General features: G+C 33.4%; 2 protein-coding genes across 4 annotated transcripts in view; one reads left to right on the forward strand and one right to left on the reverse strand.

Moving 5' to 3' along the window:
* Window positions 1–19,224, forward strand: part of LOC144856524 (inhibitor of growth protein 3-like) — a 141,231-nt gene extending 122,007 nt beyond the window's left edge. Inside the window, exons 2-10 of one of the 3 annotated variants that reach the window (XM_078714539.1) lie at window positions 11,514–11,617; window positions 11,926–11,997; window positions 12,427–12,527; window positions 13,260–13,422; window positions 13,900–13,962; window positions 15,034–15,302; window positions 15,750–15,904; window positions 18,280–18,526; window positions 18,759–19,224. In XM_078714539.1, the coding sequence (XP_078570665.1) occupies window positions 11,590–11,617; window positions 11,926–11,997; window positions 12,427–12,527; window positions 13,260–13,422; window positions 13,900–13,962; window positions 15,034–15,302; window positions 15,750–15,904; window positions 18,280–18,526; window positions 18,759–18,911 (1,251 nt within the window). In that variant the 5' untranslated portion in view covers window positions 11,514–11,589 and the 3' untranslated portion in view covers window positions 18,912–19,224. Of the gene's footprint in view, window positions 1–11,473; window positions 11,618–11,925; window positions 11,998–12,426; window positions 12,528–13,259; window positions 13,423–13,899; window positions 13,963–15,033; window positions 15,303–15,749; window positions 15,905–18,279; window positions 18,527–18,758 lie in introns of those variants that run through there. The other 2 variants (XM_078714538.1, XM_078714537.1) reach the window with 2 other exon arrangements.
* LOC144856519 (heat shock 70 kDa protein 14-B-like) lies at window positions 868–11,385 on the reverse strand. The gene is made up of 14 exons (XM_078714531.1): window positions 11,230–11,385; window positions 10,101–10,181; window positions 9,190–9,272; window positions 8,681–8,835; window positions 7,917–8,007; window positions 6,846–6,950; window positions 6,023–6,184; window positions 5,121–5,276; window positions 4,682–4,784; window positions 4,024–4,152; window positions 3,506–3,595; window positions 2,477–2,647; window positions 2,013–2,083; window positions 868–1,372 (listed from the first exon to the last, which is right to left on the reverse strand). Exons 1-14 carry the CDS (start codon window positions 11,281–11,283, stop codon window positions 1,219–1,221), a joined length of 1,605 nt encoding a protein of 534 aa, XP_078570657.1. The 5' UTR covers window positions 11,284–11,385; the 3' UTR covers window positions 868–1,218.
* Window positions 19,225–19,558: the final 334 nt, after the last annotated feature.

Consider the following 19,558-nt stretch of genomic DNA (forward strand, 5'->3'; position numbering starts at 1 on the left):
AAAAACTATTGACAAAATGACACTAAAATCAACATTTTTGATAAGGAGATAATGCATGTTGATCTCGGGAGTGGGGGTGGATTGAGTGTTTTTGAGTTTATAAAATAAAGTTAGAGTTCAATCAAATTTGTTTATTCGTACTGTTTTATTATTTTGCTACGAGTTGCTGACCGGAAATGTTGGGGGTGGGTTACTATTTTCAGGTGCCTAATTTAAGATTAGTAATAGTAACCCACTACTCTAACCCACCCTAAAAAACAATCAAAGAATAATAACCCTGGGTTACAATTAGAAGATTTACGGTAAGTAGTATTATTTTTCACGTACATGTATTACTTTATCGCTACAATATCACAATGTACGCAAACGCATGTGTATTATTACAGTTTTATAGGCATGATAAATTTAACTGGAACTAAAACAATCGGCGACGAAAAAGTTTTCTTTTCAGTCTATACGAGTCTTTGTGATTGGTGGGTTATATATTTTTGTTTTGTATAACTACTCTCTCCCCATCCACTCCTTTCATCGACCATGAAAAACTTATATGACCAAACTATTTCAGAAAACCACTCAAATAGGCCTACTTATGTCATCATAATTATCATCATATGAATTCAACCATTTCTAATACCCTTTTCACATCAGCATCTGTCCAAGCAACAGAGGCCTGTTTTTTTAATTCTGAATCGTTACTGCACATGTGTGCTGTCTGGTATTTAACCGACTATCACAATCAAAGTACGCTAATCAAATAACACTACACCCTTAGCAACAATATTTCACGAGGTTCTCTGTGCATGTATGTAGGCAGTTTTATAGCTGCAAATTGTTCTCATCGAAAATACTTCAACAAAATAAAACCAATTGGTTGTTTAGCTAATTTATTATGTATACAAAGAAAATTTATTTGCATAAAACAGGTGTTTTATATAAAGACCCTATGCCTGCAAGACTTTTATGAAAATGTGTCTTTTTGTTAATAAGCTAAAATGATCCAGTCACAGTGGAATCCAGCAAGAAGTTTTAATTTAAATTATTAAAAACTTGGCAAACTTCAGAAAAACATATACATGTACATTTAATGTCAATTCTGTCTGTCTGTCAATCAATTGGGTAACAGCAATATATATTAAATTAAAATATGCAAATTAGCCGTTGCAAAATGCACACATAGGGTCATTCTTGTAGTAAACAAGTTAAGTTAATAAGTAGTCACTACTGTTCTGGTGTTGCTGCTGTATTGTTGACATCCTCACTAACACTTTTACTTGATTCACCAACAATAACGCTAGATTCTCCGGTTTCTATGGTAACGCCAGATGATTTTCCAGATACAACTTCAGTACATGTGATGTGAATTGATCCTTCCCTGAAATCAGTAATAAATATTTGTTTTGTTGTTGTATTTTATAATTTGAAATGAATTGAAAGATTACAACAATTAGGCCGAATTTTAACCTCAATAGGGTACTAGTTCCCTTTCGCACATGCACTGTATTGTGACTCCAAATTTGTTAAAAAACTAACTTTATTGTGATTTAGGCCTCATAAGTACTTTCAAGAAAGAGAATCATGTAAAAAGTAACAAATAAATCCTTTAAATTGGACGAACGCTCACTGTTTCGTGAATTTCGCATACTCCATGTTCAATATTTTCATTTCTATGGAATGCCAAAAGAGCAACAATAATAGAGGGCTAAAAACATTGATTGAAATTGAACATGATTAAAAAAGAGGTTTTTAGCCCTCTATTAATGTTGCTCTTTTAAAAAACGTCTGCAAAATCATCAATTTAAAGGATTTATTTGGTACTTTTTATGTGATTCTTTATAAAAGTACTAATTCCAAGGTATTCAGGACAATTAAAGTTGGTTAACAAATTTGGAGTTTAAGTACAAGGCAGGTGCAAAAGGGAACTAGCGTCTACTACTGTAGTTTGAGAAAGTGAATTTAAAGTTAGATTTGTAAGAATAGAATTGACTATGAATGTTTTTTAGCCATCAACTTACCTGCGGTAGTGGAATACAGTTGTCACTTGCTTTTCCTTTTGACAATCAGTTGGAAGATCAGTCAGTACAAGCTGAAACAAATAATGTTTATTATGGAGGATTTGCAATCTTACAAATATCGAAAACAGATACATCATTGTAAATTTGTACTTTTGTAAAATCTCCCTATTATAATCTTGAATCAATAATACTTACCACAAGAACCAACCTTGTTGCAAACTGGTATATTATTACTACTGTTTAATTAATTTACTGCAGTTACTGAAGTAACTAAATTTTGTTTACTCTTTAACTTTATACAATATTTAGCTAGTTTTCAGAAAATTATACACACACTGTTTATTGCAGTAATTGGCTCATAATCTTGTACATTGAAACACACTAAATCATCATTACTGCAAGAAAAATGCAGTTACTGCAGTAGAATAATTTTGTAACGCAAACATTTAAAAAAATGAATTTACTTTTGCAACTAATATACATTCTTCTTCTGTACTGCCCTCTTCACCACAGTAGACTTCTATACAGACCGATGATTTATCTTCTTGTACAGTGTATGTATGTTGTCGTCTCACAGGAATATATGTGTTCTTTGGAACAGCTGTTTGGAGACTAGTTTCATCTGAATTTGATACCTAAGAGCAAGTTCAGAAACAAAAATAGCACAAAATAATATTTCTATATATAATACCGCTCTTCAATTGATTTTGCATTTAATAAAACAAATAATGAATGTTTATGAGTTGGATGATGGAAAATATTTCATTTGTTGAAAGATTCACTCAACAGGTATTGGTCTACATTAGTACATATTGCTTTCCAAAAATGTGCCATTTGGAATGTCGCGAGATCTAAAGTGTAGTTTATTGAATATCATGTGACCCACAATCGTCCAATCAAATGAGAAGAATCTACTTGAGTGTGTTAAAAAATCCAAATAATGAATGTTTATAAGAAAGCTTGCATTTAAAAAAGCTTACAAAATAGAATACATTTTTGTCTTTCACAGAATGAAAATATTTGTTCCATTGCATGAATATAAAACATTCATTATTGTATATAAACATATATAAAGAACCAAAACATCCAAAAAGGCAGCACTCAAAGTTATAATAATTATATATATAATAATTGATCGAATGTGATCAGTCAACAGCCTTTTGTGGCGTGTGTGGTTGCTCACTGTGTAAACAAAATGAACAAGAAAGACGAAATTGCAGTATTCTCGGATATAACAACATTGCACTCTCGATGACAAATTAAGACTCAATAGAATATTTATTGAATATCATATGACTCACCCAATCTAAAGGACAAGAATCTACTTTGGTGGCTGTTATAATAATTTCCAAAATGTCCCGGCAGATGATTATTTGAACAGCAATTGTTTTTCTTGCTAGCTCTGATTTTATGCTAGGCTTTGGCCACCCACATGCAGTTATATCCACTCAATATTTTGTTATGCCAAGTGTATGAAAGATTTATTATTTTACCTTGACTAGAAGTGCATAAGGAATGCACTCTCCTTGAACAGATTCTACATCTAACAACTGGATATCATCATGTCCTGAAATAAGAGAAGCCTGCAGAGCAAATATAATAATATAAAACAATAGTTTAATTTTTAGTAATAGATTCATATTTAAAAATGGCTTTGACCAGTTATTTCATTTTTATTATGCAGTGGGTTCCTTATGGCAGTACATCCACAGACCCCACTGTTGTTGTACTAGGTTTTGTAAAGGCCAATTTACACAGGCGAGCGTGCTCATCACAGTAGTTGCTGACCTGTGGTTCTTCAGAAGGGCTAGTAATCCAGATTTCTTTTGGGATCAGGTGCCAATTTCGGCCACCTTGGCCTTGGACTATACCATTAGAAAAGGATGGGAAAATAGGGATGTTCCATTCATTAATTTAGTGAGCAAATTTGTTAAATTACTGCTGCTTTTGTTCTAGCTTGTACCTTTTGTGTGTCAACAGCAAGGGGTTAGTATGACATTCAAATATTTACCTGTTTTGCAGCACCTATAGCTACAACTTCTTCGGGTGCTAGCGTATTTAGCATCTCTGCCTCTGGGAACTTAGCACGCAGTAATTGTTGGAGTTTTGGTATTCTGGTTGAACCGCCAACTAACACGACCTAAACAATGGAAATAAATAATCGTATATGTTTCTTTTGCTTGATTAAAAATGTTCACCTGGTTTTGAATATCCATGAGTTATTGGTTCTTTTTGCAAAAACCAAAAAATTAGCGAACTAACTTAAACAGTTTCGCTGTCCTGTTTTGATATTTTGTCATTTCTTCTGAGGAAGCTATCCAAACAGACAGTGAAACTGTTAGGGTTAGTTTCGCAAATTGTTTGTTTTTCGCAAAAAAAACCCAATAACTCTTACATGCAGTTGATCACTACAGGTTGATCAAACATGATTAGTGAGGCATAGCCTCTTGTCCATGTGCATGCTCACGGACTGTGTAACATGAATGCACAAAACAGAATTGCAGTACTCGATTGCACTCTTGAGACTGCTATAATACATATATTTAATATCATGTGACCCACAATCCTTTAATCAAATGGCAAGAATCTATTAAGGTGCCCTGCATTTTGCGCTATATTAAATTTAACTTTATTATCATTATTATTTTAATATATTTAATTTTACTTACTTTATGAATATCTACATGAGTCAATTTGGCCGATTCTAAAACTTTGTCAACTGGCTGTAAACATTCTTGAAGATGGCTTTGTATTAGAGACTCTAATTTTGCTCTGAAATTAAACAATTGACTGCTTACTAAATACCATCACAAATACACACATTATAAACAATAATAGCGAGAATATTTCATGATTTGAAAAATAATCTCTCCATTAAAAAAATAAAACATTCACTATTTGTTTGTGAAAAGACACCAACCGTAAGAAGTACCATTCATTGCTTATTCCCGCATGCATTTTACGATACAGGGGTTGTGATTGATGTAAAATTTTAAAAAATGAAAATAGACTTTTCAGACATTTGCTTCCTTATTAATTAAATTTTATAATCAGAAGCAATGCAAAAGAGAAAAGATGATAAAAATAATCAAACTTCAGTATAATTACCTAGAAACTTTATTTTGAAAGTCAATACCCTCATGAACGGATTCAACAAATGTAGATGCTGTGTTGAGTGTGGATAAAACATGTTTACATGTCTCGCAAGCATTAGACAATTTGGCCATCCCACGTTTGTTGTCGCGTACGTCAACCCGCCATTGTCTAAGAGAAGAAGAGATCAAATTTTGCATTGAAAATACTGTATCAGAAGTACATGGTCACACAGTCACACTGGAAATATAAAAGTATACCATTATTATATATCTCTGGTACACGAATACAAAAGTTGCACATGCGTCCCTGGGATGTAATGTCTTTGAACAGTATGATTTACCTTTCTAACATATTGATGGCACACTCCTCTAGTAGTGTGTGAACCATGTGGGTGAACACTGCCCTACTGTTATTGACGCATTGTTACATGTGTGCTTGGCTTGATAGTTGATAGGGAATACGGATCTAGGCCAGTTTGCCGAATCCCTTTTTTGGCTGTAATGTAAATGGTGTATCACACGAAAACCCCACATTGCCAACAATAATAAAACTATGAAAAATCGTACTATAATCAATAGTTTCTAATGCCTAGACACCTTGGTGTTTTGTTATGTCTTTTTCATACGTAAAAACGAAAAAATCACGAGCCTAAAGTAGCTAGGCCACCTATGCTAGGCCTAGCTATCTAAGCTATATATAGCTCACCGAACCCACACACGTAGATGGCTTTTAATTTGTGAAACAAAGGCCTAAGAAATGCTTTTGTTTAAATACTGGGTATCATTATAAACAGTGCCAGCAGTAATTGTAAAATAATACCTTTTAAACATGTATTTTACGAACATAAGATTCTTGTGTTATAGGTTTTTAATTATAGAGTACATAATGCAAGATTATAATAAAAACAAACAAACCTTTTGAAATCAACTGCACATGCCTCAACAAGGGAGCTGGTAAAATGTGATCCTCCGCAGTCCATTTGTTCATACGATTCAAGAATCCGGTACATACCACAATTTACATTTAGCACAGCTATACTCATCGATGTTCCACCAAGTCGATAAACTAATACATTACTAAAACAATTCAATCAAAATTAATTCTTTCTTTATATCAACTTCACACTTTCAACATACAAGTAGCTTTTATTAATAAAGGGAAATGGCAAACAAATGTCTACAATTACAACCTGGGTATAAATTAATTATAATAAACCTTTTGGGGGTGCTAATTTTCCTAGATGCCTTCTTAATGTTTATGTAGTTAATAATTCCTGTATGTAAGTTAAATTTTTTAAAAGAATTTTTACTCAACTTACAGTACAATATGGCAGATTAGATTTGAGAAGAGTTAAAGAAAACAAAGACAATCAGTATAAGGCCTAGTTTGTACGATGTAATATTAGATTAACCACAGTCAAACATAATGTACATGTATTCAAAAGCCTCTAGACAATTGTTAAAAACTTTGTTTGCCTTTTCTTCCATAAGTGGCCTCCCTAAACCTTTTGTTGACAATGAATATGATTTTTGAAAATTATTGGAAAATAATGAAACTCATAATCATATGATATAAAAAAATGATGGTGCCTAAAAACGTTTAGCATAATAAAAAGTTTAGTGAGGTACTACAAAATCTTTCATAAGCGGCTATGTACAGTAAGCAGACACTTTTCCATGAGACGAGGGTGTTAGCTTTACGGGAAAGAAAATTAAAGAAATTGATCGTAGTGTATACCTAATCTCTGCTGATGTGTCTTGTCCAATATCATATGCTAATGCTGCAGCAGACGCTTCATTCACTATTCGACATATTCTGAACCCTGCCACACTTGCTGCTTTGCTGTAACAAAAAGAAAGCACTCAGAAACTGAGTGAAGTACTTGGCAAAATACATCAGGGAAAACTATATGTAGAGAGAGAGAGAGGGCTCACTACTTGATATTTCAGCCCATGTAAAAAGAATACAGAGGGTGTGCTATTTAATATTTTAGCACATATGAAAAATAAAGGTTAGTCAGATTTTAATATAAGCTTTTGTGACACCAGTATATATCAATTTTCCTAAAAATGAATAGGCATGTTCTGTAAGTATATATACCTAATAACACCCAAACATTCAGGATGACAACTTAAAAATTGTGGATGCTACAGTATTGTGTGAACAAATAAGCATGTACTATACTTAGCAAAATTCTATTTTACCAAGTAATAAGAAACATCAAAACACAACACACTTTACAAGTATTACTAAACTAGCGTTTATCAGAGTTATGCAAGATGATGAATTATAAAAAATTCTATCAATAGTGATCAAGACAAATAGAGATTATTGAAATTTTACAGGCTGGCACGGTATGTGTATTTCAATTTATACAAATTTGTCCTACTTCATGCATCTATACACATGTGATATCAAAATGACTGCAATTGTACAATGTCTATATGAACTTACAGTACAACATTATCCACCATCTTGGATCCAAGTCAACAGCCAAATGAGTCAAAATGCCCAACGTTTCCCCAGTTTTGTGTTTTATATTTGTAGTTTATTATACAAATGTTATTGCATGCATCCATACCGTTAAAGGTTTGTGCAGGAAGTTGGAATTAGAGGTAATGAGGTATAACATTATCAGAATTGTCCTGGGAAGGTTTTAAACTATTTTTTATATCACTTTTTCTATTTGATTGTTTGTATAATATTTGGCAACTCTTATGGCAACACAAATGTTGTGTCCTGGAGAATAAGGCACACACTATTCAATGTTTGCACTGACTATAAACCAAATAAATTGTGATACTCTACCTGATTGTATTACTCTGTTCTGTAGTAAAGTTTGTTGGTACTGTAAGTACAACGTCCATTACATCTAACCCACCCTGAGATGATGCTATACCTGAAAAACATTGATATATACAATTACAATCATCCTATGCTATTAAAGTAAGTTATTATATATAACCTTGAGTGTATATTTGCCATTTGATTAAGCATCACATGTCGTTCAATATTTTGTACTAATTAACAATAAGCGGCACTAATGAACGATGAACTTTCATTTTTTGCAGCACATGACTGAAACCGATTGTCCATGCCACATTTTGTTGAATTATTCAGAAAATATAAATTTAAAAATGGTATAAATTAATTTGCAAAAGATAGGAACAACTGGCATCAATTAGGAGAGGCCTTTGCCCAGCAGCAGCAGATATGGGTTGAAGAGAGAGATAAATTACAGGCCTTGTCTTTTGAAAATTATAGGTGTGCTACAAATTGCATTCCTCAATACATTCAGGGGTGCTGTAGGTGTGCTGTCTGTATGTTGGTGTGTAGACGTTTACCAAATTTAAGTGTGTTGTAAATCGCACTCCTCCTGTTAGGTGAGTGATCGCACTCGCTCGCCTTAAAAGACAAGGCCTGAATTAATTACAAATGGTGCTATGATGTATTATGTAAGTATGCGCAATTTCTTATTCAACTGCACGCAACATCTTGATATGGCGCATGATGCTTGTTAATTCGCTGCATCGCATATGGTGTAAACCAAGCTTGTCTCATTATAAACTTACTGTACATCTTTTTGAAAATGAGCACTAAGACCTCTTGTGGAGTAACTGCTATTCTCTTCTCATTTGACTCTACTTCATATACTGGTAAATTCTTCTGATTGATTATTTTGCAAGAGCTTTCTTTGACAAGTTTTTGAACAAATGGTTCATTGAAACTGCAAAATAAAACAACAATTATACTTTAATACCACACACTTTGCCAAGTGGTTAATGTAGGCATTATTGTCAAATGTCCAATTTGGATCAGATTATCACATGCATTTAAAAAGTGTATATAAAAAAATAATAATTAAATAATCAAATTAATTTTCTCATTTCTCTCTATCCATTAAAATTTAGCTCTATAAGTTAATAGTTAATTTTCTCCAAACTCTAAATACAAATTGTGAAATTTTAACCTAAATTTGAAAAAGCGGAACATTTATTCGAATAAATAGGGTATGTAAAAATGCATTTATAAACCCAACATTTTAGGTTAGTCCAACAAGGTTTATTTTGTGAGTACTTACCTTTTCCCTATAATGTGTTTTACATTCACTATTGTGTTGGAAGCATTGCGAATCCGTCCTTGTTTTGCTCCAAGGCCAACGTTCTATGTTTGTAAGAAAAATAAATGATTCAAGTTTGCCAAGTAATAAAGAAATTGAAATTAATTTTTTTTTTCATGGAAGTGAATGAACTTCATTAAAACTGCAAAATGACCTTCAAAATCTTATTTTATAAATCTTTATTCATGGTGGATAATACGTCGTTTAAAAAAGACCTAATAAACTTATATGAAATATGTTGTTTACTTTTTAATCAATAATTTTATTTATACTTTCAAATCATAGGGAAAAATATAATAATAATTTATGGTTGCAACTCCAGGAGGAACAAAAATAGTTTGTAATTTTATTTCAAACACAAAATAATTATGAAATTTAATTAATTCTTTGTTTGATTGCAATCAAAAGAATTGTGAGATAAGGAACAAAAAACAATTCTTTGTAGAATCTCGATAACAAAAAATTCCCCATTGTTTGTGTTACTGTAAAGCTGTAAAAGTCAATACAGTAACGTTTTAAAGATTTATTTCCCACCAAAAAATAAAGATTAATAAAAGATTTTGAATAGGTAATAATAGGCAGTAGCAATAAAGTTAATCACTTCCATAGAAAAGAAAATTTAAAAAGAGTATTGTTTTCTCTAAAAAGATAAACCAAGAACCTGTTGAGTTCTGGACAGTTAATTTGGCTAAAATATTTGTCTTAAATTACCGTTTTTCAGGTAAATATTTTTTGGTTCAATCCAATTTTTGGTCAAAGTGACTAACTATGTTACATTAAAATGGCAAATTCAACAAAAACATTTAAACAATTATTTTTTTAGGAAAATATATCTTTAAATAATAATCCAATCAGCGGAAAAAGATACTAACCCTATCTTTTCCAACATAAGCAACCATCGCAGGTGTCACACGGTCACCAGAATCATTTGCAACGACGTCAGTCTTTCCATCCTTCAAATAAACAATAAAATAAAGATTTAAATGCCTATCCACAATTTTGTGACTTATTTTAATATTAAGAAATGGGACCAAGGCCAAGTGTAGTTACTAGTAGTATTTAGTAGGCTTACTAGGCATACTACTACTACTACTACTACTACTACTACTACTACTACTACTACTAGAGCTCGCTACTGGGCCGTACTTCTTACTTTACTGTAACATAATATTAAAACTGGCATGTATTAGTTATGCACTTGTCAATTGTATGACCCACTATGCGACCCCGGGAGAGGTGCGTCATTTACAAATAATTATTAAAGCAGGGGTACGTCAAAAAAAATACAGTAGATGGTATCTTACTAGGATCAATGAACAATGGTGTGTCAATGTCCATCACTTTACTACCCACCATATCATATTTATCATGGTCACAGTGGGTAAAAATGGGTGCGTCATGGTCACCTAAATAAAAGTCATATTTGTTATGCACAGATGCGTCATGGTATTCATAAGGTATGGCTCACATCGGACAAATGACGACGCACCTCTCCCGGAGGTCGTATAGTCATAGTGGGTCATACAATTGACAAGTGCATTTTAGGCCTGGCTAGGCCTAGTTTGTTTTAAAAGGACTGCAAAAACTATATACTACTACAGCATGTATGTAGCCTAGGCTAGGCAGTAAGTAGGTCTAGGCTAGGCCTACAGTAGGTAGGCCCTATATTATTTATAATAAGTTATCTACTCTTAGTCTTATCCTATAATTAATAAAATAAATAACATGTGCCAAGAAAAACGACTAGGGGGCCACACGAGCTATGCCCGCAGTTCACATTTTTGCTTGCCCGTGGCGTGTGTACTGTTGTTCAGCTAAGCACGTATGCATAGTAGGCCTAGCTAGGCCCTAGTCTAGGCTATGTGATGTTCACATGTGTTCGCAATCCAACTGCCTGAAACTTGTTATTTCAAAACTCAATGGTGACCGATTTTAATATACATGTAACTGAAATGTGTACATGAAATAAATATTGATGATTAAAGTAAATACTGTACTTACTTTGTGCAGTGCTAAGCAGATAGAAGTGGCACCAAAATATATACCACAAGACATTTTCCTACCCGGTGGTGTGTCGGTGTATATCTAGCCTAGCTCTCTCACCGCGGTCGATCTGCCCTCGCGTGTGTAAACTTTTTTGTGCTCCCAGGCTATACAGCGCCATCAACGACGGTGGAACACGAAAACTATATTAAACCGCCGCCATATTTCGCTTTCGCGAAAAATCGCGCGGCGGCGGCGCTCTGTTGAGATGTTTGTTTTGGCCGGGGAGAGAGAACAGAGTGAGCGTGGTCGGTTTTGTTGTGAACTATATTGAATGTAATTCTTGATTATATTTAATTGTACTAACAAATCAGAAAGATGTTGTACCTTGAAGATTACTTAGAGAGTAAGTATTGATCAAATAGTATCATACATCAAGTATAAATATCATTACATTAGGCTAGGCCCGTCAATTGCAACATCAGTTGGTGGCATATAGGCCTAGCCTAGGCCTAGCCTAGACAAAGTTGAAATTTCCCCGCGATCAATTTACAATTCTTATGGTACTTAATGTATGGAACGCCACAGGTGCCTGGAAAATATATATAAAACTACTACACAGTAGTAGGCCACTAATGAAAATTTTCACCAGAATATATTAATTAGGAGTTGTTCCGATATTTCGTGTTCTTTTAATCATTATTTTCTTTATAGTGATCGAGCAGTTGCCTATGGATTTGCGTGAAAGATTTACAGAAATTCGAGAGATGGATTTACAAGTACAAAGTAAACAAAATTGATTAAAATATGCTATGTGTCTGTATGTGTATTGTAGTTTTATCTTTAGGTCTACTGTAAAGTGTAATTGTTTTTTTACCAACAAGCCCCAATTTTATAAATACTCACAGTATAAAATAAGGTAGGTATTAAGATAACACCAAATACAGTGATCCCTTTTCTGTAGCACAATTCCACAGCGGAAAAACAATAACAAATTATTGTTAATGTAGATAAACTACATTAAAATACTTGACATAGACCTAACTGTACCAGTGACCTAACTGTACCAGTGACCTAACTGTACCAGTGACCAAAATTGAACTGGTCCAGTTTGTGCAATGTAAGTAAATTCAATTTAATCTCAACTGTAAATAAAACAGAAACAGACTAATTTGTCTAACTGTAATTTACTTTTATTGTGTAATTTACTTTTAGATTCAATGGACAACTTAGGAGCAAGAGTGAAAACATTTTTTGATAGCTGCCGTAAGGATAAAGTCGAGAAGAAGGAGCAACAGTACAATGGTATTCGAAAGGTAAATATTGTATAGCTTGGTTGTCTGAAATGAAAAATGAAAACCTGTTTTCCATGACTGTGTCAGTGTCAAACCGCAGCGTAGTTGTCTTTAGCTTTCATGACGCGACAAGCGACTACAGAACTGAAGTCGGAGTATCCTTCTGTGAGCATGCCCAGAATTACTTTTTTTCTACAGGAATTTTTTAATCAAAACTACAGAAATTAATTAAATTAAATTGAAAATCCTACCATTAGTTTTTGGTTCTGACCCTCATACCTACCCATTAACAAGATAACTAGAGAGGGCGCTTCTCAAAAAGAAGATTAATAGGTTTATTTTGTGTGTTAATATTCCGCTCAAGTGTGAATATTATAGGAGAAAGATAAAAGTTTATTTTCACCAAGCAAAGCAAAATGAAGATAGATCATTTAATCTTTCACCAAATGAAAATATTTGTTCCATTGCATGAATATACAACATTCATTATATATATCACCTACTTTTAATGAGAGGCTAGGCCAACGAGAAGGCAGACATTTTTTTGGACCCTGAGTAACAATTATATGGCAGCCTAACCATGCATTCCTGTTGCTCACTGTGTAACACAACACTAATAATAATGTACTCTGATGTCAGAGTTTGATAGCACCAGTCTATTAAACTCCATGTGACCAACAATCATCCAATCAAATGACAATGAATTTACTAATTATGATTATCTGTATATTTTTGCATGTTCATTTTCTACAGGATTATTATAAAACTTTAGAAGATGCTAATGAGAAAGTTCAAATGACCAATCAGATCTATGAACAAGTCGACAGACATTTACGAAAATTAGACCAAGAACTTGCAAAATTTAAAATGGAATTAGAAGCAGACAATGCAGGAATCACAGAAATCCTAGAAAGAAGTAGGTTAATCTGGGTTTGATCAGTTCTAACTTTCATTTGTGACTACCATATATTGAGGATTGATAATAAATGTACATGTGAACAAACATAATATTGAGAATGATGAGAATTACAAAGATCAAAAGGGCAGTAAAGATGATATTAATAATTGTTATCCTGGATTTATCTAAGTGTTGTTGGTACATATTATTACCCCACTTATTTTTGGATCAAACATGTATGAGAGCATACTCCCATAATGAAGTAAGTAATCAGTGCAAAGTCTTGACCTTTCCTGGTACCCATTTGTACACATGGGTATAAGTAAAGTTTCTTGCCTAAGGATACAAGCAATGCGACGAGAGTTGGATTCAAACCTATAATGTTTTTAATATACCAATTTTATTAACAATTTTATTTAAAAGTTTGTTATCATTCAATGGCAAAGTCATGATATTTTTAAAAACGCTTCCATATTTTTTATTTATACAATACAGGATCATTAGACCTTGATAAACCTATTCCTGGTTCGGGACAACATATTGTTAGTCGAGGAGAAAGTAAGTTTAAAGCCCCCTTCCCTACGTTTTTTAGATCTAATTTAAGATCACAAACTATATTTAATGTAAAAATAATACTGTATGGTCCTATTGCGATAACTTTTTTCGTCTTTAAACGGTTAAAAATGTGAAAAATAAGTCGATTCTAATAATTATAGCGGCCCGCTATAAATCCCAAAATGCATTGCGCGCGGATTGATATTTTTGTTTTTCACCTGTAATTCGCCCACTTTTCGATCGAGAGACCAAAACAAATGGAAGACTCCTAACTTTTCAGCGAAAATACCGGGTTTTCCCCAATTTGTATCAACGGAGTCTGGCAAAAATAGAAAGACAATTAATGCAGCAACTATACAACGTCAGGCTAGGTATATAGCTGGCGTACGATGTTTGTACGTTACCGATGTTTACCAGCTAGGCCTACAAAACTAAGCCTAGCTAGGCTAGGCCTAAGACCGTCCACGAGAGGTCGATCGCCGCGAGCTACTTAGGTAGTGCATTGTTTCTCACTTTTTATCATAATTTACCATTTAAGACAAGGAATGACATGGTTTAATGTTTTTAAAGTGATATATATGTATTATTTTCCAAAAAACGTCCAAAATTGCAGGGAAGGGGTCTTTAAGTTTTCCTTTTTTTAGATCAGAAATTCAACATTATTATGTACAGTATGTCTATCGATACATTGATACTAATACCAAGGCTTACAATGTATTTATTTGGAATGTTCTATTATGGGCCTTTTGTTTTCATAATGTCACGCAATGCGACTACACAGAGGTTGAGTCTAAAAGTCATTCTGGTCATGTTCAGAACATACTGTATGTAGTCAACTCAATAACTAAATAGTGGAAAGAAAAGAATTAATAGTATCAAGAGCATACTTATTTACTGTATTATATCGTTTATGTTGTAGTTATGCACGTGTCACTTGTTTGATGCAGTAATTTTATAATACATCAATTGATAATAACAAACAATAAAAAACATGAATGACAGCATGGAAAAATGCACTACACGCCAAATATCAATTATTGTACTGATAATGTCTATAAATTGTTTTAATTCTAGAACGAAAACACCACACAACAGAAAACCATTCAGAAAAGAAGATGCAAACACAAGAGAAGTTGGCCTTGACATCTGTTGAAAATACTTCAAGCACCTTATCCAGCGGTCATTCCAGTAGTAGCAACAGCAGTAGCGTCAAGAGTGAGAGTAAAGAACCAGTGACGTCATCTTCATCAGCCAGTTTGTCATACAGTCTCGGTACGGTTGGCGCCAATAGCTCCAATCCATTGGCGTTGGCTGCTGCTCAGGCAGTTTCTAATACATTACAAGTAAGTATAGTACTAATCATTAAGTCTGGGTACGATTGGTGCTTTAACAGTTGAAATATACCTGGATTTGTTGGCTGCTTGGCAGTTTCTAATACGTTACAGGCAAGTAGTAATGTACAGTTTATGATAATACTTGAAATCCACTGATTTTGGTGGATTTTTCGGACAGTATGGTTGGTTTATCAATTTAAAGATTTATTTTTATTTACTTAATACCATCTTTAATGAGGGTGGCCTCTCCAGTTCCAGTAAAGGAACTGATCCTTAATGGCCCTCGAACCAATAAGTGCATCAATGTTGTTATAACTACCAAGCCATGTTGATGAGGTTCCTATTTCCATAAAATCATGTAACAAAAACACTTAAATAACTCTTTTATTCCATTACTGGTAGCTGTTAAGCTCAAGCTAAACCACTAATATTTTCTGTTTACACTCTTCTTCCCAGATGAATCAGGGACGTCGAACGGCAAGCTTTAAAGCAAGTTTTGAAGCGTTGCGTTCTGTAGGTTTTGATCCTACCATAATCACCAAGGATTTCACCATTGGTTCAGCCTCCCCGGCAGCTTCATCAGAGAGCACCAGAAGCCAAAGACAACGCAAGTTAGTTGATTTATTTAGGGTTGGTTCACACTAGTGCCTTGGTGTTCACATTGGAAGGCCATTGAATAGTGCTATCTTAATCAGGAATGATAATGGCTAGAGATTGCTACTTCTTTAATAACTAAATCATTGTAAAATAACATAAGTAATCAGTAATTCTGATTTTTAGATTGCGAATATGTTTGTGTGTGAACAAGCAGCTTACCATATTTTATACCACCATAATGCCAACCATTATGTCTGAACATAACCTTATGTTTATGCTAAAGAAAAAACATTAAAATCTACAAGTAAATTGTATAACCGGGATGGCTCCTAACTATAGTGTCGAATTGATTAAGCCTTATGTTCCAGAGCGTAACCTACGATCTGGCGACAAGCTTCTGCTTCATCAGCCTATATCAAACAATTCGCCAATTTACTAACTTGGATTCGTTTAAAAAAGTATTAGAAACTCAGCTTTTGGCCAGGTTTATACATAGTCATAGGCCTAATTCTTTCCATTTTAAATTAGCAATTTTATTGTGCATTTAATCTGAGGTGATATGCATACTATTAGCATTCAAAAGCGCCTTGAGCACCTTTGGTGGCAAAGTGCGCTCTAGAAATCTGTATTATTAGGTGATCATTTAGAATAAAATGATCACCTATTGTTATTGTATCAAATATTTATTGTTATTATTGTTTCTGGGCACTATTTTGTGAAACAAATATCTAAAAAAGTTTAATGTCAATGATTACCAAAATTTCACAATGTCTTTCAAATACTTTAACTTAGTCCTAATAAGCTTTTCAGCGTGATCACTCATCCGTGACGTCATTTATACGCCATTTTGTGAAATCACATTATCAATCATATCTCCATAATTCATTATCACATATTAATGAAATTTATTACACGTAAACTTCAGGTCAAGGGTAAAAATATTAGCAAGTAAAAACGCACGCGCACGTAGGGTCATGCGCGTAAAATCGCGCGTTCAAAATTTAAAAAGCTCAAAATTAAGTTTTAATCAATTTAGAGCATGAATTAGGCCATTTGCGTGTTTCAAAAAATTACTGCGCAAAAATGCGTTTTTGAGCGCGCGATTCTTAAAAAGCGTAAAAATACGATTTTTTTGTAGAAATCGCATTCTACTCACCATCCTTAGTACATTCACCGAATTTGAGTTCGTTCCGACTTAAAATAACGCTATACGAGCATGTTAAAAATGACAAAATGCGCACATTAATTTCACAAAAGTTCTGAAAATGGTGAAAAATATGTCTTTTTTTAAATGAAAATAACTCTTCAGAATGGACGATGACCCCTAAATTTTTTAACTTATTCGGGAAGCCATTGAGTTGTAGATATAAATGTATATACACATTAGACGTACAAAATGGTATTACGTCATCACATGGCCACTTGAATTAAAAAATTTTTTCTCTTTTGTCATAGATTATCACATTCAACTGAGCGCATCTCGGTTATTTTGCGCCCGATTTTCGCTCAATTTTTTGTATATGATTGCTCATTTAATTATCTTTCTCATGAGTTGTCAACATTTTTATTTCGATGACGTCATCACGCGTAAAAATTTGAATAACCTAGGTCGTGTAATTTTAGCTACACCATACATTTGAATATCTAATAGCTCTTCAGAATTAAAGATGACCTTGAAGATTATAACTTATTATGAAAGCTGTTGAAATGTAGATATGAATTCATATAAAAATTAAGCCTATCGGATGTTGTGATGTTATCATATGGCCAGTTGAAGTTAAAACGTAGTTTTTATATTTCTTTAGTCGAAGTTATACAAATTTCAATGAGCGCGCATTGCGCTTCTACGTATCAAATTCTCTTCCAATCCTTATATTTATTTGCTCAATTCATTATCTTTCGAAATTGTCATCTTCGAGTTTATTTTGATAATTCCATCATACCAACAAATTTGAACATGATGTGGGTCCAGTAATTTCACCTATGCTACACTGTATATAGATATACAGTATATACTGTACATAATAGGTACAACTCAGCACTATAAGTGTATATGCATCATGTCATAGGATGGCGTACATCAGCTTTTTACGATCGTATGTTAACGTACGTGCATGTTTAAAAAATGTTAATTTCATTAAAATGATAAAAATGATCACCTATAATTCGTCAAAGTGACGAATTAAATTCTAGTTATATTATTATTGTTATGAATTCAGAGCTTATAAACTAAAAGACTTTTGAAGGACATCTTTAAGTAATTAATTATGTTTTTGCTGATAACACATTGTCTGTCCCTGTAGTTATAAAAAAAGTAATAATAATATAATCGTTAAAAATATATTAAAAACTAAACAATGATTTACTGTACGGTATATATTTTTTATAGACAAACCGCAAAAGCTCAGGCCTTATGGGAGAAGCATCAAGCTCAACAAGAACGTCACCAACAGCTTCAGCAGCTTCACCAACAGCAAACAACCCCTCTACCAGATACTCCAGATGCTCCTCTTGTGCCACCGTTACCGGAAGATCCAAGCGTGCCGTTAGAATGGACATATGATCCAAATGAGCCTCGTTATTGCATCTGTAACCAAGTGTCGTATGGAGAGATGGTAGGATGTGACAATCCAAATGTAAGTATCAGTGATTGCCTAAGCCTCCTGGTAATCATGGCTTTCCCTATATTTTTTATGTCATCTCCCGCTAAATGTGCAATTTTTTTTATATTACAGTAATTCATTTAAGCTTTAGTGCTTCTTGAAACATGTATGTATGTTTACAACCGTCAATGTCAATAAAGATGAGATTAAAATGCTTAAACGAGTCATTTTAAAAAATTAATTTATGCATATTTTTATTTTACAGTGCCCTATTGAATGGTTCCATTATGGTTGTGTTGGCATCTTAAATCCACCTAAAGGAAAATGGTATTGTCCGCAGTGTACATCGTCAATGAAGAGACGTGAAAAGAAAGAAACACATCAAGAAAAAGAGAAGAAAAAAGACAAAAGTCATTAAATTTTATGTCAAATCCATAGCAAGAAAGTGGCATTGAAAAGGTTGATGTAATAATGATCTCATGGCATGTAGTGAAAAGGACAAATGCAACTGGAGGGATAGAATTGAATACACTGTAACATATATGTATATTATTGTCTAATGTGTGATTTTGAAGTAGTTGTGTAGTTTATAAAAAGTGGTAGAAAAAAGGCAGTTCAGCACAAAACCTGCTGAACCAAATGTAGTTAAAGCAAGCAAGGGCATTCACTGTTAAGTAAACAATAAATATTGTACTGAAATCAAAGAAACAATAAAAAGAGTTTTTATTGAAACCAGCAATCGGTTCCATACATACATGTACTGTGATGGTAAGAATTGTAAATTTCCTAGCGTAGTGTGTATTGGCAAAATGATAATGGTATCTTATATATTGTGACATTTATTTTTACCTTATTCATAACCTAATTTCTATGATACAGTTAATGCATTTATTATTATATAGCGCATTCCACAAACAATTTAATCTCAATCCGCTGTGAATTACATGATTCTCCCCTAAGAGTCACGTCATGTTGATGCTGCCAACTACGGCGTTATTTCGTCTGTATGACGGTGGCTATGTGAGCTAATACATCGGGCAATCTCACAACAGGATGCTGAGCTCA

The sequence above is a fragment of the Antedon bifida genome, chromosome 11, assembly GCF_963402885.1.
Source record: "Antedon bifida chromosome 11, ecAntBifi1.1, whole genome shotgun sequence".
Lineage (NCBI taxonomy): Eukaryota > Metazoa > Echinodermata > Crinoidea > Comatulida > Antedonidae > Antedon > Antedon bifida.

Excerpts from the sequence above, each read along its gene's own strand:
- LOC144856519 (XM_078714531.1), bottom strand. The coding sequence starts at position 11,283 with ATGTCTTGTGGTATATATTTTGGTGCCACTTCTATCTGCTTAGCACTG. Across the intron at positions 10,182-11,229 it reads TCTGCTTAGCACTGCACAAA|GATGGAAAGACTGACGTCGT; the intron begins GTAAGTACAGTA and ends GTTTATTTGAAG. Across the intron at positions 2,084-2,476 it reads AATGTATATTAGTTGCAAAA|CTTGTACTGACTGATCTTCC; the intron begins GTAAATTCATTT and ends TATTTGTTTCAG.